The sequence below is a fragment of the Bos taurus genome, chromosome 17, assembly GCF_002263795.3.
Source record: "Bos taurus isolate L1 Dominette 01449 registration number 42190680 breed Hereford chromosome 17, ARS-UCD2.0, whole genome shotgun sequence".
Taxonomy (NCBI): domain Eukaryota; kingdom Metazoa; phylum Chordata; class Mammalia; order Artiodactyla; family Bovidae; genus Bos; species Bos taurus.
The window spans coordinates 58,762,065-58,785,269 of record NC_037344.1 but is presented as its reverse complement, the minus strand read 5'-3'; the positions used below and the strand labels follow the sequence as shown (position 1 = coordinate 58,785,269).

The following is a 23,205-nucleotide window of genomic DNA, read 5'->3' as shown; positions in this document are numbered from 1 at the left end:
AGATACTTTTGATACATCCTGCAGTCGTGTCCAACTCTTTGCGACCCCATGGACTGCAGCCAATCAGGCTCCTCCGTCCATGGGATTTTCCAGGCAAGAGTGCTGGAGCGGATTGCCATTTCCTTCTCCAGGGGATCTTTCCAACCCAGGAATCGAACCTGGGTCTCCCACACTGCAGGCAGACACTTTACCGTCTGAGCCACCAGGAAGATCAAGATACTTTTGTTAACAAGCCTTAATGCCCTGTTTTTAACTGTACTTGTTTAAACACAAGGAATATTTTCGTTATATTTCATATACAGTGACAAAACAAGGCAAGGATTCTTCATATAAATGAATTTTATAAAACTGTAGAGTTCCCTCAAACTTCACATGTGTTTACATACCCATGGCTGATTGCACACTATTTCATATTATACTATGTCAAGGTAACTGGCAGATATGATTCCTGCCAAATCTTGCCCAGTAAGCACTATTTCACACGGGCCATGCTCTGTCCCCTGACACTACACCACCAGCAGCACCACCACTTAAATTCCAATCAGTTTCCTGCCTCAAACTTCATACTCCAATTTCCAGCCATACCCCTCCCCCTGCCCCGGGTATGAGGGGGACTATTGGCTCATAAAATTAGCTCACTCAAGTATGCAGAACAGAGCTGTAATCTGATCTGAAATGTGTGGGAACCTGGTTCCATCTTGCAACATAACATAATTTTAAAATTTCCCTTTAACTGGAGGAAACGGATTAATAGGAAATTTGGCACTTGAGTGGACCAAACATTGCAGGAGGCCCAAGTAGATTCTTGTCTGCTGGGAAAGGTGGTCAGGACCAACACAATAGCTTTTGAGTACGAAGAAAAACAACTTGATTCTCTGAGAGCAGAATGAAACTAAAATTAAAATCATACGCATTTACTATGGAAAAGTTCTTAAAAATAACAACCCCCTCACTTTTTTAATGAACTGTAATGAAAAATTACTTTATTTAAACCCAAATATTCAAGTATCTGTTGCGTGCCAGGTGGTTGATGGATTGGATTTTTTAAAGCAACTCCTTTAGAACACATATGAAACACACCTGCTATGATACACAGTTCACTTTTAAGCCTATAAAATGAATTGAGAGGCAGTGGGAAGAACAGAAATCTAAAGGTTGGAACCACTTACTGGAATTAAACACTATGGAGCTCTGTGCAAATCACTTAACCTCTTATTTAAAAAGCTAAGGGGACTTTCTTACCTCACAGGTTCTTCCAACTCCAGTCACATAACAAACCAGATTCTTTTATTAAAAGTAGCATTAAGTAGTTTGAAAGTCCACACTTGGAAGCTAGGAAACTGGATTAAAATGTAAAGTGTTTTAATTTTTCTTAATTTTATGGTAAATTAAATAAAAATTACTAATACAGAGATACAATATTAGAGTCCTCTGAATAAAATTCTGAAAGAATACCTAAGAGACCATTCACAGGGACTACCTCTTACGAGTCTGGGAGCAAAACAGCTGAAGAGGGAGGTTTTTGTTGCCTTCTAAACTACCTACTTTTTCCTAGAGCATTTATTACTTTTATAATTTTTTTGAACCTCCAATTTTTAAAAAACTCAGGAGCACGTAAATCATCGCAGGCTATGTAACACAGCAGAAAGCACAAGGGACTACGGACGGGGAGAAAAGGTGACTAGTCTGCCTCTGTCTGGCTCTGTGAGCTTGGGAAATACATTTGAGGTACAACATTATAGCTTTCTTATGAAAACAAGAATGAGACTGCTCAGTGTGTTACTATCCCACTGGACTCAATTTTATATTAACTGGTCTTAGGTTACTTTTCTCTCATTTAGCCATTAAGTGTGTCCATCAAACGGTGAAATAACAGCAGGACCTAAACAAAAGACAGAGTGCAAATTAACTTCCCTATAATAAAAATAATTAACAGCCCCCGCCCAAATCTAACCGAGTTCTGAAAATGTTTCATTTGCGGAAAAGAAAAGAAGGTATAAAAGAGATACTTGGTGAAAACCTGAAATCTATTACTGACAAAGGTGAATAAATATACACTTGGACCTAGACCTGAATGTTTTATTAGAATGCTTTCCAAACATATGCTAGAAAAGTAATTAAATTTAAAAATTATTATCAATCACATAAATTACAACTCTGCTGGAGTTAGGATATTGTCTTGTTTCTGAATTGACTGATGGTCATACTTTCTGTCTCTAAATATTAACCCCATTATGGATTTCCCTAAAGATGGATCTGAATGCATGAAATTATTCTTTGTAGTTTAACATTCGCCCTCTTAACAGACAAAACTAAGGTTTGTTATTTTATTGACCTTCTCAGCTTCATGTGACCAATACAAGGGTTAGGTGGTTATCAGGCAGCTTTCTCAAAACTTCCTACTAACATGCATCTCTTTATTGTACTTTTTCCCCGTTTCACACCTCTTGAATAAAACATATTGTTAAATATTAAAACTTAAAGTTTTCTTAAGCATTTAACCTATGTTCAATTTTTAAGCTTTGAAAGAATGCTTTTTCTCACACCTCATCTAATACATAAATGAATAAATGACGGGATGGTAATAATTTTCTCCTCCAAAATTCTAAATTTGGCTAAATGCCACAAATAAAGTGTATTCTTAAATTACTATTAAGCACCAGTCGCTGAATATTTAGGCAAAACTTCAAAAGACGGGTAGAAACTCACCTCTCTGTACCCCTGATCTCTATTCCTTTGACCCGAGGATTCAAAGTGATACCTAGAAAGACTTCCAGTTTGACAGTGCTAGGGGAAGAAGCAAACCAGGTGATGACCACAAGGGAGCCCTCAACTGAGCAGCTTGCACCTTAGACCCTTAGGCCAAGTGCCCAACCAATGCCCAAGGCCTGGAAACTCTTTCTTCCTTCTAAACATGCATTTACATGTCCTACTTGGGCTTTATAGTGCAAGCAAGGTCTGTTAAAAGAAAAGCAAGATTAGGAATCTCCTTCAAACCTTGAACACTGCCATCTCTGTCTTTTCTTGTGTCCCTTCTCCACAAAATAGTTTTCCATTGTCTGCAGTTAGCCCAGGAGGTAAAAAGCGAAATCATTTGTTTTTTGTTTGTTCTTTATGACGTCACACCTAATAGTAAGCCTGTACTTTTTATCTTTCTCTAACTTTTTTCATTTTTTGGAGAAAGACAGTACTTATTCTTCGTTTGTTGAAATCATGGGTAAGAGCCCTGGGAGAACAGAAATCCCGCTGTGCCCTGGTCGCAGTCTAGTCTCACTCACCACCACTCCTTACAGGCTGAGGAATGCTGGTGTTGTTTAGTCACTAAGTCGTCTCCGACTCTGTGTGACCCTATGGACCATAGCCCACTAGGATCCTCTGTCCATGGGATTCTCCAGGCAAGAATACTGGAGGGGTTGCCATTTCCTTCTCTAGGGGATCTTTCTGACCCAGGGATCGAACCTGTGTCTCCTGCTTGGCAGGCGAGTTCTTTACCACTGAGCCACAATAATAAGACATAAGGACCCAGCAAGCAGTTTGCAGAAAGGTCTTGCCCTTCTCCTGGAAAATGCATTCTTAGCTCTGGCACTTTTTAACTCTGTTACTAAAATTCTCTAGGTCTCCACGATCTCATCTGTAAAACCAAGGTAAATGACACAAAGCTCGAAGTATGTAATGAAGACTGGAAATAATTTATGTACAACATTTAGCACAGTATCTCAATTAATAATATTCCTAACTTACAAATATTAGCTCCCTTTCCTTCCAACTTGAAGTTTTGCTACTGAATATCTCTATCTTAGTTGGCTTTTTATTCTACCATTTCAATTTGACTGTGAGAACACATCCAAGCCTATACTGCGGACTCTGGGAAGCATGACTGCCTTTCTGCTGATGCCTTCTCTTTGAGTCTGAAGTAGATGCCAATTGATTAAACCCACACAGAGAGGCCAAAGTGGCACCAGGGAGCGCTATAAAGAAATCCCTGTTAATTCTATAATAAGGCTTAGATGCCTCTCAATTGCAATAATGTGAGACATTGATAGGTTCAAAAAAAATTTATCATGAGCAGTAAGAGCCTGCAGGTTGTAAATGCTAAAATCCTTGGCAAGAGAGAAAATAAGACAATACAAAAGGCACTAACTAAAAACAGTCCCAGACTATGTTAATAAAATCTGCAGAAGCAAGGAGTCAAGAGCAAGAGGGAAAAGTTATAGATGAATCTCCACAACTCAGTGGCCAGTTTGGACTGAGCCATCAAAAGAAGTTTGGTATTTCTGTTTAAGATCTTTAATTCTCAGGACAATGTTTACTGGTGGCTCTTTTGCAATTCTTAAATTCTAACAACTACTCTAATTATTTAGACATTACTAAAATAGCGTTTAAGTGTCTTATCTGTACTCACGAACTATTACAAGTAATCAAAGCTTCATTAATGTAGAAATCTGTCATGGTTTTAAACTTGCTATTTTGATGTTATGCTCTTTCAAAGAACATATCCTTAGCCCACATTCATTTACCAAAATAAATAAAAATCCCAAATCTATCATTGTGGCTTAAGGACAGAACAGTGTCTACAGGCAAAATTCATTTGTGGCTCAGCTCTCTACCAAAAATGAACACCTAGACAGTTTCTTAGTACAAGCACATAAATTCAGTGATACACAGGTCCTGCAAAGCAATTCATCATCTTTCGTACATCTTGGGCCCACAACAGAGAAATGTCATAAAAGAACTTCTATGTAACTGTCGAGATCACTTGAGGTCTCCTATTAGAAACTATCTCTCATCTTCCACCGTACCTTCCTCTTGAGATGTCAAGTCTTTGCTTAAGACACCACTGGGATATGTCTCCTTGCTATTTTCCTCTCCACGATTGTACCCCAAGTCACCCAAACCTCAGATCCGACAAAATACAGTTAATTTCATGAATCTTTTCTCTCCACTAGAACCCACATCAACATCTTACAATTTTCCCCTTTAGTGCTTAATATTTCACAAACCAAGACACTAATTATATATAGTGTCTTATCTCTAATTGCTTTAAGTGTTTATATCTTGCCTTCCTGACAATAGTAAGATCTTTGGAAGGACTTTGTCAAGTTATTTTATCCATGTTGACCAAATACCAAAACAAAACCATTAAAACAACAACAACAAACTGTTAGAAAAGCTGTTCATAGAACACAGATAACAAAGTAAACAAATCCTGAAGCTAGTAAACTTCCTATATAGTCCCATAGGTACATACTTGGATTGATCTTCAATACATCATTACTATAAAGTGAAATAAAGCAATGGAACGATGGGTAGGATGCGTGCACCATGTGGTATACTATGTGCACAGAAAAGGGAAATATACACACTGCGTATCTGCATAAACTCATCTCTGGAAAGACACAAAGAACCTGGGGGCTTCCCTGGTGGCTCAGATGGTAAAGAACCTGTCTCCAATGCAGGAGACCATGGTTTGACCCCTGGGTTGGGAAGATCCTCTGGAGAAGGGAATGGCAACGCACTCCAGTATTCTTGCCTGGAGAATTGCATGGACAGAGGAACCTGGTGGGCTACAGTCCCTGGGGTTACAAAGAGTCAGACACAACTGAGCAACCAACATTTTCATGTTTTTCCAGGTTCAACATGATTTAACACTAGGAGAAAAACTGACTGGGCAGTAAGTGGAGGAGATATTTTCACCTATGTAATTTTGTGCTGTTTAAATTTTACACTATATACATTTATTTCCCATTCTACACAATAATTTGAATAGGATAAAATAGCTTTTCGGTTAAAGAGAAAACACTGCCAGATATGTACATTTTAGTGAATTATCATGAAAATTAAAATGCTATGCTGTGCATGAGATTTACTATGATAAAGACACATACAAAATCATCTCTTGGGTATCCATGGAGATTCTAAATTCTAGCCCCTATATTAACTCTGTAATTAGATAAATATTTACCTCAAAAAATTTATTTACAATCAATGATCACTCCTACATTAAAGGTATAATCATTAACCTTACTAGTGAAGTCAGCATGAAAAACTGAGGAAAAATAATGGTTGTGAAACTAGAAATGCCTAGACCTGAATCCTCGACTTTCTAGCTATGTGGCTTCCCAGCCAATCACTTTAGCCTATCCAGACGGCAAATTTCCTTTTAAGGGCAGAGGTCTTCAAATTTAGGTACCAGGGCCAACTACATCCCATTGTAACTGAGAGTGGGGGTTCAGCTGCTTGCCTCTGGAAAGTCAATAAAGAGGCCAGTTGGTGAAAAGAAGAGTTTGCTTTATTTCAGAGGGTGGCAACCAGCAGGAGAGCAGACTCCTGTCCAACGGCTAACTCCCCACCACTGACAATCGGTGGGCAAGAGCTTTTACAGACAGAGCGAGGCGGCAACATGTAGAAACAGCACCATTAGCTCTGACAGTCATCTTGAAATTGGTTTCTTTGAGGCCATTTCTTGGAATTAGGGTAGCTTATGTCTTGACCAGAGTCTGGTCATCATGTAAACTTCCACCTAGTGGGGATTTTAATATTTATAAGACAGCTCAAAGGACATGGCTTAGAATATTATCCATAACCCCTGAGGTCCTTGACTTTGCTCATTAGGTCTCCTTTGATGATTTTTGTTTCTCCATTTTCTCACTTCTTGGATTAAACATATTCTTTGGATAAATTTTTCCACAGACAAAAGGCAAGCTGGGGATATGAGTGGGGTGAAGGTAGGGGAGGACCATTAGGTCCTGCTCCACTTCATGGTCACCTATTTTCTTGTAAATAAAGTTTTACTGGAACAGTCTATTGCCTATTTGCTAACATATTGTCTATGGCTGCTTTTCCAGTGCAGTGTGGGATGTGACTAGTTTTGACAGAAACCATATGCCCTTCAAAGCTGAAAATATTTACTATGTGCAGGAAAAGTTTACCTGCCCCAGCCTAAGAATAAAATGCAGACAAACCACATCTTTGTTGAAATTTTTTTAAAGTGCAGGAATGCTAAGCAGGCAGCAGGTCAAAACTACTTTCAAAATAACTTGAAGACATTATCCTTTTCACTCTGATCTTCTCCAAGTGCACAATGGAGTTTTCCAGAGACTACACGGTGTTTTATGTCACAACAAACTATAAGCAGAAGCAGACACAAGAATACAGCTGTTTTCCCTTAAGCCAGACTTTAAAGACAGTCACAAAAACAGTGCCACTCTTCTAACTAAATATTTTCATCTTTTAAAAAGTGTTATTTTAGTTTAAAAAAGAGTTATTTGTGTTAACATATAATGGCCTTGTTACTGTTATTTTTAAAATTTATAAACATTTTAACTTTTCCAGTTTTATTTCTTTAAATACTGAAAAGTATAAGCCAATAAACAAAAGCTCTATTGGGTGTTCAATAACGTTCACAGGTGTTGTGAAGTCAAAAAGTTCAAGAAACTGCTATACTATAGCTCAAATGTATCACAGCGCCATGATTAACTGGCCTACTAGAACAGTCTATACACTGGGCACGGACTGAGGATAAACATGAGGTAGTTTATTAATCATGGACAGTACCAGGAAAATCAATGGCACTACCACCATTCTGTGCAAGTTGTTTCTGAAAGAAAATTTGACAATTTGCATTAGATACTCCTTGGAGTACTTTTTAAAGAAATTTATTCAAAATTCTGAAATAAGGTCAATGGAAGACAGGCTGTCCTTACAATACTGTATTGGGAAAACAGCTAATCCAAGGATTAGCTAGTGTCTCAGTTCTTCGACTATGTACCCAACACCTCAGAACACTGCAGTAAATTCACACGGATGTGCCGGGATATTTTAGATTGGCAAGGCCAGGGGAATAAAGTGACATCTGTTGGACTCTACACAAACCACTAGCTCAAGGCAGTCTACAGTCTCAATATTACACTATACTGCATTCACGGCAATAAAGTCAGATCAGTAGGGACAGGAAATAAGAGCAGTGACAGCCAACCGGACTCCAAGGTCTGGGAAGCTGCGGTGCTCAACAGACACGTGTCCTATTTATAAGCAGTTCGAGGTAAGAAAAAAAATAAATTTTATTCTTTCAATTTATGTACAATATTTGTTCAAATAGCTACTAAGTTGTAGGTGCATAAATACCAATTAATTTTCTAGAAAAAGCTAGCTACTCAAATGATCTCTGAATTGGTTTTCACATGTTACTTGTTCTTTCACTAATTAATGAGTTGATTAAAATATATGGCATTTATTCATTTTATATTTGCAGTAGAGTCCAAATTTTACCTATCATTCTTCACTCCATGTCAAATATTCTTATCTAGATCATTCTTCTCACTTCAAGCTACATAAGTGATAAATGTGTTTAAGAAGGAAAAAGAATAGAAAACAACTGTCCCCTTTCTGGCACCCTTATGAGGAACAATTGGGAAAAAAGCGAAGTAAAAAGCAAGTGCAAAAATATGTTTCTAGAAGGTCTGACAGATGCCTATTCAAGCAAGAGGAAAATTCGGGAAGTATCTACTACTTTTAATTCATGCTTTATATAAATAATACAACTTTGATATATATGTGCTTAGTTGCTCAGTAGTGTCCAACTCTTTGCAACCCCACAGACTGTAGCCCACCAGGTTCCTCTGTCCATGGGTATTCTCCAGGCAAGAATACTGGAGTAGGTTGCCATGCCGTTCTCCAAGGGATCTTCCCAACCCAGGGATCAAACTCAGGTCTCCCACATTGCATGTGGATTCTTTACCATCTGAGCTACTAGGGAAGCCTTCTGATGTATCAGTTCAGTCGCCCAGTTGTGTCCGACTCTTTGCGACCCCATGAATCCCAGCACGCCAGACCTCCCTGTCCATCACCAACTCCCGGAGTTTACTCAAACTCACATCCATCCAGTCAGTGATGCCATCCAGCCATCTCATCCTCTGTCGTCCCCTTCTCCTCCTGCCCCCAATCCCTCCCAGCATCAGAGTCTTTTCCAATGACTCAACTATTCGCACCAGGTGGCCAAAGTACTGGAGTTTCAGCTTTAGCATCATTCCTTCCAAAGAACACCCAGGGCTGATCTCCTTCAGAATGGACTGGTTGGATCTCCTTGCAGTCTAAGGGACTCTCAAGAGTCTTCTCCACCACCACAGTTCAAAAGCATCAATTCTTCAGCGCTCAGCTTTCTTCACAGTCCAACTCTCACATCCATACATGACTACTGGAAAAATCACAGCCTTGACTAGACGGACCTTTGTTGGCAAAGTAATGTCTCTGCTTTTGAATATGCTATCTAGGTTGGTCATAACTTTCCTTCCAAGGATACAAATAATATTAAATAATCTGAAAATGGAAAAATAAAGTGACACACAATGCTATTCCTGAATTATGATCATTTAATTCTGAAAAGCTGAAAGGTTTCATTCATAATACAGTGAAGAGTATATAAAGTGCTATAAGAATCTAGGAAACTTATGAAATAGATTTTAAATAACCTGTCAATCCATTCATTAAGTATCTCCCACTTAATCCCCAAAACAACCAATATATAGACATCAATATACCCTTATTATTATTCCTACTCAGAGTTTAGGGGGGCAAAAAATAGGAACCGAAACACAGGATACAGCAAGTGGATCATTTTGACTATGTACACTAACAGCATAACCAGGAGTCATAACACAGTCCTAAACTTCTGTCATTTATGTCCAAAGGAGCAGTCTGTTGGATGGTAGATGCAGGCCCATCAGTAACACTTATAATAATGTATATATTTGTGCATCCAATTCCTGAAAAAAAAATCACAGGTACACGAAGTTCTAATTCCTGAACTCAATACTGATGAATCTGAATCCTTACATGGTAGGTCAGGATGACTGGTCCTTACTCAGCTGCTTCATCCTGTCTGATGTCATCCTCACATCAACTCCAACCTGGCAGCTCAGGGACTTCAGCTGCTTCTGAAAATATCTTATGTGTTCAAAGGAGTTACAGGAGCACTACATGAATCCTTAAAAGAGATCAGATATACAATGTGCCAATGGCCCAACTGAAGGCTTCTTCTCTATGATATATATACTTGGAGGAATTAAAAGAGCTCTGAAACTTAGGAAGCTTAGTTTACAGTAAATCAAAGCACAAATACAGAATGCTTTGTTCCACAGCAGCTACAGAACATACCCTGTATTGTACTTCAAACAGAATCAAATGATACTTCGACTGAAGCATCCTCTGGTTTGAAATGCACTTAGCAAGTACTTTATTGAGTCTTTCCTGGGTATTTTTAACTGCATATATTTCTAAGGGTTGGGGTAAAGGGAGGCCTTGTCATTATTAGGGTCCTTTATTAGTAATTTATCTTTTTGAACCTACAAAACATGCACAAAGTGATCAAGGTTAATGCAAGAGAGTACATGTTTAATTTAGCACATGAACATAATCATGTGTCTCAAACCAGTAAAGTTTTTAGAGACCAGGTAAAGGAAAAGCTACAGGGATAAAGTCAAAAAGTAAAAGCATATAATCCCATTTTTTCTATTTTCACAAACTGGGTATTTAAGGGCTATCACAATGTCTTATTTCTTTCCTAAAAAACTCTAGTTGAAATCAAGGCCTAGAAATAGTCAAGGATCCAATAAATCATTAGGAGAAGAAAGTGGTCATTTCAGGGATGTGAACCATACACTGATATAAAGCTTAACTTTTAGATCTTGAAATTATAAATAAGAAACAAAGGAGGGGAGGTGGCATGCTTGCACTGAAATTGATGTAATACTTTAAAGTCCACTGAGACAAACCTCAAAATTCTCCAGCTAACAGTCCAATTTTCTCCTTCAGTGAAACGTACCTTCTACAGTCTTTTTTTTTTTTAACAATTCACCTAACAGAGAAATACTTTAGTCAACTGTCTTCAATTATACATACTAAGATGAGATGTTTCTTTGTTTTCTTACATTTTCAGTACCAGATAAACTCAGCAAACAACACTGGGTCAATTTCAGTGGTACATAATAATGCTTCAAATGTTCCCCAACAAGGTTCTTTCTAGGCTCTTCTGTGTGCAACCAATTAGAAAAGCCTCCTTTTTTCTATGAGGTCTGTTAAGAACTCAAAACATGTTAAGTCTGTTTCCACTAGCAGAATTGCAACTCACAGGCCAGCAACAGGTGGCAAAGTCCAACAGGGTAAAGTCTGCTTTCTACTTATGGAATACTTAAACTAAAGTAACCATCATAAAGAGAGCCCAACTGCTCAAACCTGAAACAGGAACAAATCACTAAATAATATTGAGAAAAGACTCATGCAAAACTGACAATTATAAGAAACAAATGTTTTAACCCATTTATAAAAGGTAATAGTTGAAAATGGGAATGTAATCTTAAAAACTTTGATATTTTGTTTTACATTAAATCAATTTTAAGACATCATTTTTTAATGGATTCTCATCTTAGTACAAATTCAAGAGAAAAATAAAAAATTTTAAATAAAACACACACACACACACACACACACACCAAGAATAGTAAAAACATACTATTGATAAATATTGAGGTAAAATGTCAGGGAAAAAAACAGCTAGAAAAGTTGCCTCAGGGGAGCAGCTCAAAGACGAGAGATCAAAGTTAACTTGAGTTGCCAGAGAAGACAGAAGCAGGGTGGCAGGGTGGGGGAAGAACGGGAACAAAAGAGAAAAGGAGTTGAAACCATACTACTAGGAACTGGGAAGGGCAACTCTGTCTGGACAAAAGGCTTCTTCTGGGGAACAAGAATGCCAGATAAAATTCGGGTAACACCCTAAACACTGACACCACATTATGGTCTTATACAGGAGAGCGCCTCACCAAAAGCAGTCGAACAGAAGGATACAAAGGGTATTTGAAACACGAGCAGCTTGAAGTCAGAAGATCCAGACAGGCAGAAGACTGTAACAACAGACCAGACCTGAACAGTCGAACGGAAGCTTCACAGTTAACATAATTTAAGATTTCATCTGAACACTCACAGCTTCCATATTCTTTAGCCATAAATATTGAGTTATAATACCTCAAACTTACACAACTATTAAGGAAACCCTACATGAGAAATAATTGTCACATTCTGTCAGGTTCTCAGATAGAAACCTAACACCTTTGAAGAACCACACTTAATAAAAGCTTCATTTTTATAATGCCCTATGTCCTCTAACAGTCCAAATACATCAAAGAAGTAAACCAACTACTTATAAATCCCACTGGTACCTAAAATTTCTTCTCCCCTCTTGCTAATCTCATTATGAACATTATTACTGAAACTAACACAATCCCTTTCTCTAGACACATTCTTGAAAACTTTCAGACCTTTTGGAACAGTAATCAAATCCCTTGAATTGGTAAATAAAGGAGTTACTTTCTGCTTACAGCCAAAACAGAAACACAATGAAAACAGTATGTTTCTGGTGGTAGACAAAGAAGGCAGAAAAGATATATATGCGTGTGTGTGTGTGTGTGTGTGTGTGTGTGTGTGTGTGTACATACACCGAGGACTTGTCCAGATTCTACAATTTCCCTGGAAACATTTTAGAAATAATAAATGCTAAAACTAAAGTCCACAGGATTCAGTAAGTCCCACAAGGTCAGATAGTTAATGGGAGACCATCCATATTTCTGGATGGAGCAGTGATCAAGGATAGCTCTGTTTCCAGCTTAGTTTCGGTCCTCTAGCAGGAATTAAAACAATGCTATTCACAAAACCTCTTCAATGTATATATATGTTCAACTATATAGGTATATGTTTACAGATATATAGGTACATTTTTAAGGAAAAATCCACCTGCAATGCAGGAGACATGGGTTCAATCCCTGAGTCAGGAAGATCCCTTGGAGAAGGGCATGGTGACCCACTCCAGTATTATTGCCTGGAGAATCCCATGGACAGAGGAGCCTGGTGGCTACGGTCCACAGGGTTGCAAAGAGTTGGACATGACTGAAGAGACTTAGCACAACACATCTCTTACTGTAGGGTGTTTAAAATCCATTTTGAAACTGGACAGTATATATTTAAACTGTGAAAATCCATTACTGATATTCAGGATATAAGTCTTTATTGTGTACTTTTTAGACTACTAATAGGACAAAATCCAAAAACCAACATTGATGATTGCCTTTTGGTTATTTTTAAAAAAAGGAAAGTAATTTTTAAAAAGTGAACAAGCTACTTCTGGTTGAGCCAGTCTTTCAATTTAACACTCTAAGCATCACGTCTGTGAAAGTACAAAGCAGAGTGCGTGGTATATGAAGGATACTTTTAAGAAGGATAGACAGTATCACTAAGACTCATCAGAGGCTCTTATTAAATGTCTCCTGCCTTCCTAGTAATAGATCCAACAGTTTACCACTGTGCAGATACCTGTGACAAAATATAGCAAGAAGTCTACATTCCTATCTTCATTTCAACTCCCATTTATAACTTAGGCTACCACGACCTGAAATTCACTTCAACGAAACTGCTCATGTCATGTCCATCATGACTGCCTAACTACCTTTTAGAATGTATTTTACATGTCCTCACTGGTAGAGACAGCTGATTACTCTTGACACTTTAGAAATTCATGGCTTTGGTGATACCAAACCCCTTGGGTCTGTCTCCTTTCTCACTGACCTTCCCTAGCCTCCTTTATGTATCCCTTTTCTCTACCCATCCTGTAAATGCAGATGCTCCCCAGGACTCTAACCTCATCTTCTCACTTTTCATACAATTCTCAAATTCAAGAGACAGATACATAGTACCTTCTGATATATCTTCCATCAGATAAGCTAGCAGAAAATGACTACATATTTTATAGATCCACCAAAAGCAAACAAAAAATATGGTAAAATTATTATGTATGATTAATACATCCAAATTGTCCCATTACTCTTCTAAATTAATTTCCCATCATAAATTCTTATAGGCACCATACACGTGCAAATTAAATTTATATGGAAAATTACAAGGCTATCACTAATGACCTTATTTTTCTGGACACCAATAAGAGATTCTCATTACTTTTCATAATGAAGTGCCTGTTTAAATATCTGCTTACCCTCTAGTGAGATCCCTTTCCCTGAATTTTTATCTCTGCATCTCAAGAGGGAAACACAGATGACTGGGGCTATAAGGAAAGTACAGGAAAGAGGAAGATGGAAAGGAAAACAAGAAGAGGTGAAGAGACAGGGGAGGGTGAGGAAAGAGAGGGAAGGAAAGTTTTAAAGTGCTAGAGAATACTGGTACCTCAAAACATTCCATCCTGTTACACAGAAACTAAAATCAAAGGACAAGTACATCTCTTGCACATTAGGTAGTATAAGAACATAAAAAGGAAGTTACAGAAATAATTCCAGGCTTAAGGGTCAAGACAATATCCAGATGAGACGGCACAAAAGCACTCAGCGTAATACACTTCCCACTGTGTACGTGCATGTGCGTCCGCTGACAGCACACACAAGAGTAATGAAAAGATCTGAAAACACGTGAGGCTACTTGGAGCATTACCCAAGAGCAGGGCAGGTTTGCCGATGAGGAAGAGATGGCAAATTAATTCAAAAAATGCACTGGCAAGTTCGTATTTGTGTTAACTCAGCTACCATAAATTTGATACCAGGAAAGATCAAAGAGCCAAACTGCTATTGGGGACAATCAATTATTCTGTTAAAAACGGCATTCAAAGACTAAGGAATATAAACTTCAAATTCTGTGGCAGTCAAATGTGGGCTGAAACTAGACTAAAGTAGAAGATTGACATCTTTCCAATAGAAAGAACCTCCCCCACTGGATAATTTTTACGTTATCTTAAAAGAATATTTTTTTACTGGTTTGTTTTTAAGAATACTCTGGAAGTATTCTTTTTCAAGTTCAACATACCTTAGAAATCAGAAATTTTATTTGTTTGATGTCAGCTGTCACAACTTTTTAGGACAAAGCCAAGTTCTCTTTCCTACTGATTATATTTCCAAGAATGAGTAACAAGAGACACACTACTATAGCAAAAACAAAAAATGATATAAATTTCTTTTATCTTCCTGGACCTGCCTGGTCAAATCTGTGTGTGTAAATTTATACACATATATAATTTTTCTTTAATTATCCTGAACATCATCTCATATCAAACTTTGAGAACTCTAATTTCAGAGTCCTTTAACAAATAACTTATTTTTACTATCAATACAGAGAGAAATGATAGCTCAAAAAATAATATATTATTAATCAAACTCATGAAACCTAATCATCAATATATTCTTTTGTCGCCACTATTAAGAGTTATTTTAGCTTACTTAAAATATGCAGTGTGTTAAGTGGTGCTTTTGATCTAAAGTATCTATATGCTAGTATCAGTTTACTTTATATTTAGAATATTATTGTTTACAGTATGTTCTTTTTATTTGGGTCTAATGATATCAAATTAGGGAATTCCTAAAAATATTAATTTGTACATACAATGCATTTAGCATTTGCAGCAAATTTTCCTCTCCATTGGTATTAAACTGGTATGTACAAAAAAAAAAAAAGGAAAAACAACAAGAAGCTTAAAGAAGATTAATTTGTTCTTATTTCTCAACTAAATTATAAACTAGTCATATAAATTAACTCATTTAATCTTCACAATAATCCTCTAAGATATCATTATCAATTTAATAACAGCAAAAAATATAAGTTCAACTCAGAAAAACAAAACAACTTTTATAAAAGCAAATAACTTGTAAAAAGAGGTGTAGGATGTGATACTAACTCTTCTAATCCTAAATGACCTCCCCTACAGCACTACCCTATCCACCCAAAATGACTTAAACACTGAGATTCTATTCAACATCCGACAAGATACTCTATTTTCCACTCAGAGAACAAGAGTGAAAAAGTCATTACCCCTAATAAAGTTTTATTATACCATATGCCAAATTTTTTAATAGAATCTTTGCTTTAAAATGTTTTCTAATCGTTAACACCTTCCAAAATAGCTTTTTAAAAGTATCAATATTTCTACATGAAAAGTTGCACAAGATTCAACTACAACTATAAAGTCTTAAAAATAATAAAATAATTTACACAACTCAGAAATCAATAGCCTCCCAGGTACACAAAATCAAATATCCAAACATATTACATGTATTATTTACATCTGGTTTGCTCAAGTTAGGAAGACTCTGAGTACCTAAATAAAGTGTAAAGATATACAAGCTATAAAAGAAGTACATCTGACTGTTAAACATTATTTTTTATATTAAAATAGTAATTGCTACTCCTTCAACTACTCCTATTTCTACATTTAGCTACAATAGCTACTCCTATTTCTACATTTCCTCTTCATCCACAAATTCCTCACAAATCATCACACAAATATCTGTACCTTTTGGTCAAAACTTTCAGGACTGGCTCAGTTAATTCATCAGAGACCAGTTGTGAGAATGCACACTGAGCATGGAGAGGCGCGCTAAGGATGGCAAAGGAGAACCCTACACTAAAGCAAGACCATGCATCACCATTCAGACTCTCCAACAATAAAAGCCCAAACTTTAACCAGCAGGAAAGTTAAGACCTCTATAAATTTAAAGAAAATGCTAAGATGAATTATGTCCATGAAACATTCATCAGTTAGACGAAATCAGTAAAAATAAAAGGAAAAAGAAGTTCCTCTCCATCATTCAAAGCATCTGTAAACAGAATCACACCCAGACACATTAGTACCTTTTTTCTAAAAATCATTATCCTTTTTCAGGCAAACTTTGATACCCACAATACCTACTACCTACTTAAACACAATTTTAAATAAATGCTAAGTGTACTAAAAGGGGAGAAATATTTCAAGGAAGTTAATGATGATTTGGAAAAAGAAAAAGAAAAGTCAATCCCTAATTTATCTGATTTGAAAAATCCCAATTTTCATAAATTAGGTTTAGTTAATACGGAGATTCCACAACCATTTAAATCAAAGCTTTATGACATACAGATTGGAGAGAAGGCTGGTATTATCAGAAGATGAGTCAGAGTAGCCAACTGAAATTCTGGCCAACTAACCAAACTGAACCTTCCACAAGGGCTTCAAGAGCTCTCATCTACAGCCACTAGCTGGTACCCTTAGCTTAGGACGACTTCACAGATAGTAAAATAGAATCAAGACTGTGTCCTCAGTTCTATAAAAAATGAAATAATCACCAACTTCCCATTAAACTCACACTGTGTTCAAAGGAAAGTGAGATAAATATTAGATTTTGATGGTTTTGGATTTTGATTCTGGCTTGATTGATCTAAAATTCCACATTTGTTTAGTATCAAAGACTGCCTTTAAAGCCTTGCATATGATACATGATGGTAAAAAGTTTAGGACTGTTTAGATAAGTAATTCCCAGTCCTGGTCTGGCAACTATCAAGAACGTGTTGACCAACTTTTAAGGGAATCAAACAATTCTATAAAAACTGTTACCATTTTAATTCACTTGACTATTGATGTAAAGTTATGCCACATAACACTTTAAGGAATAAAGATAAATTAGAATAATGAGAATAACAAAATAGAGTAATTCAATTCCAAAGAGTGTGGCTATAAGGAAATCAGACATGCGTTACCAATAATTCTTCTAGCTGAATTTAATATTTCACAAAAACTTAGTAATAGAGTATTTAATAAAATGTGATCCAGGAATCTGTTTCAAACATCAAACTATTTCAAACTATTAACATTATTGGAAAGTAAATAAAAGCTGCTTCCTCCATTCATCTCTTCTCCAAAGATAGTTGCAGTCAAGCAAAAGAAACCAAAAGACCAAAAGCAATGCAAAGACTCACCTTTTGTTGACTGGCTTTTCATCTTTTTCATAGGGTCGGACAAACCATTTCCCAATCCTAACGAAGTTCTTATCCATTAGGCACCTACAATAATTATATCAAGAATACAGTTTTAATAACGAATTAGCAAGTCACTGAATCAATAATCAGATAAGATCCACAACTGAAAATAAAACCATTACCAATTAAATTGGCAAAATGTTTTCTCATCACTTAAAATTTTTACACTATACTAAACTGAAAGAACTTTCTGACTTTGGGCACAGACTTCCATTATATATTATTCTTACACATTAAAAAAAAAAAGAATTAAGTTGAAAAATTCCTGAAGCATTTTACACTTCTGAATTACTTCAAGTTCAATCACACCTCTGTGTGACTTTAATTCTTCTGTGATCAAGAATGTTGGGAATACATACAACATTTCCTATGAATACCTCAGAGAAATTCTTCCAAGTGTCTGATGCCCTTTTTTGCAAGTTTTAATGCTGGACTTGCTTGGTGTGTGGCAGTCAATTCTTTAGCAGGGATTTTGGTAACAAAAGCATACCAGAGCCTCTTTTTTTTTAATTTATTTTAATTAGAGGCTAATTACTTTACAATATTGTATTGGTTTTGCCATACATCAACATGAATCCGCCACAGGTGTACACGTGTTCTCTTCAACTAGGTACTTTCCTTTTGTAGATATGGTAAAGCATTTCATTATGGCTTTGCCAAAACAAACAAACAAACAAACAAACAGAGGAACTGCAGTCATTTCTTCACTAATGAATATTTGCTTTCTTCATATCTAAATTGTGCCCTGCTTCAGTTTTCACACCACTTTATGTACATTATTTTCCCATGTCAAGTCACAGGGTACTCCTTCTGAATACATGTTAATGGCAACTGAACTCAACTGATATAATACCAAAAATGCATACAATTCAACTGAAGTGACAACAATACAGATGGCTATGACCAAGTTCACTGGAATACAGGCAGATGACAACTATATCATAACTTCCACCCAGTCAATTGTGAGCTGCCATCATTTGTAAAGAATATCACTGATTTTGAAAATATAAAAATGTGGGAGAGAATGTGCATTTTGAAATTGATGAAATACAGTAATCTCTAACACTATTCAATGAAATCATACATATTTTGTAAGAAAACCTGTCAGAAAGGTAGATGTAATTCTTCTACACAAGGTTGTACCCACCAGCAAAAGAGCTGCACAGCAGTTCTTTATTGAATATTCAGGCAATTCTGCACGTGGCTTTTGCCTCTGTAATTCCCACTCCATCAAGGAGGATGGAAACAATTCAAACCTTCACCCAACTCATTACAGATTAGATGCCTTAGTAAATGGCAATAGTTTCTGTTGGCCACAATGTAACTCCCTGTGGGCAGAGCCAATTTAAAACAGTGTTGCATCAAAAAGCCACTGGCTTCAACTAGCTTTATTTTGAAAACTATTTCTACAACAAACTTCCTTAATTTACAATGAAAAAAAAATCATTTTCAAAGTAACCAGACTGTTCTAAAATTATAAATAAACTTGCTTTTTAGGATTAAAGACTGTATGACTCCATTAAAGTTAGAATAGAAAATAAGGAAAACCCATAAGATGGAAGTGCTCAAGAAGCAAAACTAAAAAATAAAATTAACAGTTTATTCTCTAGTTAAGGGACTTAATTGCATTTTTTAGGTAGATGACATATATGCTGTCACATCCATGCAATTCTTTATTCATTTTTAAAGTCCAAGTTTATCTTGTAATTGATTAATGTTTCTTTATTCTCCAAAAGCTATTACTAAATTGAAGGTATATCTTAAAATCAATAATGGAAAGCAACAGGACATGTACAGAGTCACACCAAACATTAAACACTGTCTTCTACTGACACTCATCCTCACTTACTAAATACCATTTTTAAATAATGTATTCATTAGCTTATAAGTCTTAAAGGTCAGAATTCAAAAAACCCATTTGTTCAATAACAGAGAAAACATGAATTTACAGTTTATGGAAAGATAAAACTCCAAGGCTTTTGACAGTATAACATCTCTCATTAAAGAGGACAACGTGTAGTCTGTTTCAAAACCCCTGCCCTTCTATGAAGTAAAAGCAACAAATTCTATTCACAATTTTCATTCCAGCACAAATGAGGGACTGGAGTGGAGGAGCAGCAATGCACAGCCAAGGACAAAGGCAAAAGGCAAAAAGCTAATGAAAATGCTGAGGGTCTACTCTGTGCTAATACATCTCCTGGAGTTTCCACTACAGATCATATTTCTTTGTCAGGCAATGTCAACAAAAGGTTATTACCACTAATACACAAAACAGCTATGGAAACGACTGCTCCTTCAATCCAAAAACATCTGGTTCCAAATCAGAGTCATAAATGACTTTTGTGATTTTTCAACCAATAACCAGGGTCTACATGATCAGTGATTTTCCTCGCACTGGAAGGAAAACATGAGAATGCACAGTTGCACTGGATGAAGCCATGTTTTTAATACTGTTCTAGATCTGTGACTGCCTGCCTGCCTGACTTCTGCATAAGGGAGCTATCACAAGTAACCCTGTCACCAGTGATGTGACAGAACGTTAGCAAAGTCACCAAGTACCTCAGAGAAGGCTGGGACCAAATGAGTGAAGAGGCTGAATGTGCTCCCTCTCTATCCTCTGACTCCCAACTCAATAGAGAAGTACAGACATGCTGTTAGATGTAGAGATGGGTAAGAAGTTTCTTTTTAGTCAATGAACAGGTTAAAAGAACTCAGCAACTATCATTATTAATTTTTATACTCCGCAATCTCTTAAATCTCCACTATGGCTGACCCAAAAAAACAAACAATCTCTCTCTCACACACACACACACACTCTCTCTCTCTCTCTCATAAACACACACAGTGATACACATGAATCCTTCAAGACTAAGCAGTACAGAAAGTATTTCCGTCTGGAGTCTTGTGCTTTATGCTATGGGAGGAACTGTGAGAAGACATGTGGCTCTGCTAAGAAAGACAGTTCTGCCACCTGACTGATACCTGGAACTATGCTGGCTTAGTAGCAGATAATATATTGAGATACTAATAAGTCCTTGCTTCTCAATCATTTTGGGGTCATGATTCATGTAATATACTTCGTATATTTGGAGTCATGATATGCAATATGCTTTATGTTCTGCTCAAAAGTAATAGGTGCTCAATAAGTATGTCAGAAATGAATGCTATACGCTGAGTATTTTCCTATTCACAGTGTAATACTGAAACTCCTCTTGTTTGTAACCACTCATCAGGGGCAACCTCACATTGCTATTTGAATTTTCTTGTGTGTATGTGTTTGGGGCAAATATATATATTTCATTTCCTTACAGCCCATCACAACTCACTCCAGACTAAAATCATAGTGGATACTCAATATGTGGAAAATTAGATCAGATCAGTCGCTCAGTCATGTCCGACTCTTTGCGACCCCATGAATTGCAGCACGCCAGGCCTCCCTGTCCAGTGTTAACAAATGTTTAGGAATATTGGCACTAGTATTCCTATGCTTTAATTATACCTGAAGAACAAAATTAAGCTTTTTTTTTTTTTAAAGAGAGAGAATGCTGTGCTATGCTCAGCTGTGTCGGACTCTTTGCAACCCCATGGGCTGTAGCCCGCCAGGCTTCTCTGTCCATGGGACTTCCCAGGCAAGAATACTGGACAGGGTTGCCATTTCCTTCTCCAGGGGGTCCTCCCAACCCAGGGATCGAACCCTTGTCTGCTGCGTCTCCTGCACTGGCAGGTGGATTCTTTACCACTGGACCATCTGGGATATCCCAAAAGAGATAATGCTAAGATATAAAAACTACAGTATATCAGAAATACAATTTCCCTCTTTTATACCGTATTAACTTTTATTCTTTTTGAGAGACAAAATTTATATTTAAGTTGACAAATATGTAAACCTAGAGATATACCTCATCTGCCAAAAACTGCTTTAAATCAACGTTACAAATAGTGCTAAGAATTTCTATCAGTTAACCCTGGCTATCCACTCAGTAATCCCACTCATTATTGTTGAGATTTAAAAAATTGCCTTACTACTAAAATATGACAAAATTCTGTAAAGTAGTACAACAATGTCTTAGAAGATCACAATGTGCTTTCAGATTTATAAAGTGTTCTGTAAGTAATATTCTAGGTAAGTATTTCTTTTTGGAAATAATCCCAAGTCCCCTACTACCTCCCTAAAAATCACTATTTCAAGAAGAGAAGAAACAAGAGCCAAAAAATAAAAAAGAAATCCAGTTGTGTGTTTGTGGACACATGATTCTGCATCATGCCAAATGGTTCTAAATAATTAAGTTAATTGACTACAAGAACAACCTGACTCTGAAGTTGGCAAGCCCCAATCTCTAATCCCACAACAACAGGCAGACTTGACGTAAGATCACAAGAGCCACAGCAGTAACCACAGCATAAATCAGCAATCCATTTCCCAGGTAGGATAGCTGGGAGGTTTAGAAGGGAGCCAACACTGGCTGCGGCTCCTTCTGAGCCCTCATATTCCATAGGTACCATAGCTTTCCTAGATACAAAAGTCCAAGGACAGCATTCCTCCACCACATGCTCAACTCAACTGCCCCTTTGTGCAAGCATCTACTTACAGGGCTGTTCAAATACACCAAATTTTATGTAACTTCATACCTCACCAGCAGTAGTCTTCACCTCAGCAGCCCAATCTATATCAAACATGTATGCAAAGAAGTATTTTCCCAAGAAACTGCAGTGCTCCCAATTCCCAACTAAATAAAAGAAACCCCATTTTTGTGACTCCATGGACTGTAACCTGCCAGGCTCCTCCATCCATGAGATTTCCCAGGCAAGAATACTGGATGGGCACCTATTCCCTTCTCCAGGGGAGCTTCCCGACCCAGGGATTGAACCCAGATCTCCTGCATTGCAGGTGGATTCTTAACCATCCGAGCCACCAGAGAAGTCCAATTTAAGGTTAAAGACATCTTTTTCAACGGATCCCTTCTATCTTCAGTACTTCGGGTTCCTACTGTGCCCGAGTGGATGCTGTCTCTTCCAACCAAGTAATCCCTATTATTTCCATCCTCTCCAAAATCTCTGTAAGGCTAAGGCCTTTTGGAGGACTGGCCTAACCTGAAAAGCCCATTCTACAATAGTTTTGAACATTTAGTGTCTGATCCTACTCTCTAACCACACAAATAATAGTAATACATTTATATTTAAAATTTAAAGTCTTAATCCTTTCCCAGTCCTAAAAATATTAATAAATATTTTAGGTCTAAAGCCTTAGGTCTAAAGCCTCATCTTTCTAATTCTTTTAAAGAACTCTACACTGCAGCAATTCAATAAAATGAGAATTTATTAGTCATTTCCTGCTCTAATTACATTTATTACCCCAGGACCCTCAAGGTTGCAGTGTTA

General features: G+C 36.9%; 1 protein-coding gene across 3 annotated transcripts in view; it reads right to left on the bottom strand.

Moving 5' to 3' along the window:
- The window catches only part of MED13L (mediator complex subunit 13L), a 282,978-nt gene that overhangs the window by 108,736 nt on the left and 151,037 nt on the right, over positions 1-23,205 (bottom strand). For all 3 annotated transcript variants that reach the window (NM_001192468.2, NM_001369918.1, XM_059876003.1), the window contains one exon: positions 17,767-17,850. In NM_001192468.2, the coding sequence (NP_001179397.1) occupies positions 17,767-17,850 (84 nt within the window). The remainder of the gene's footprint in view (positions 1-17,766; positions 17,851-23,205) is intronic.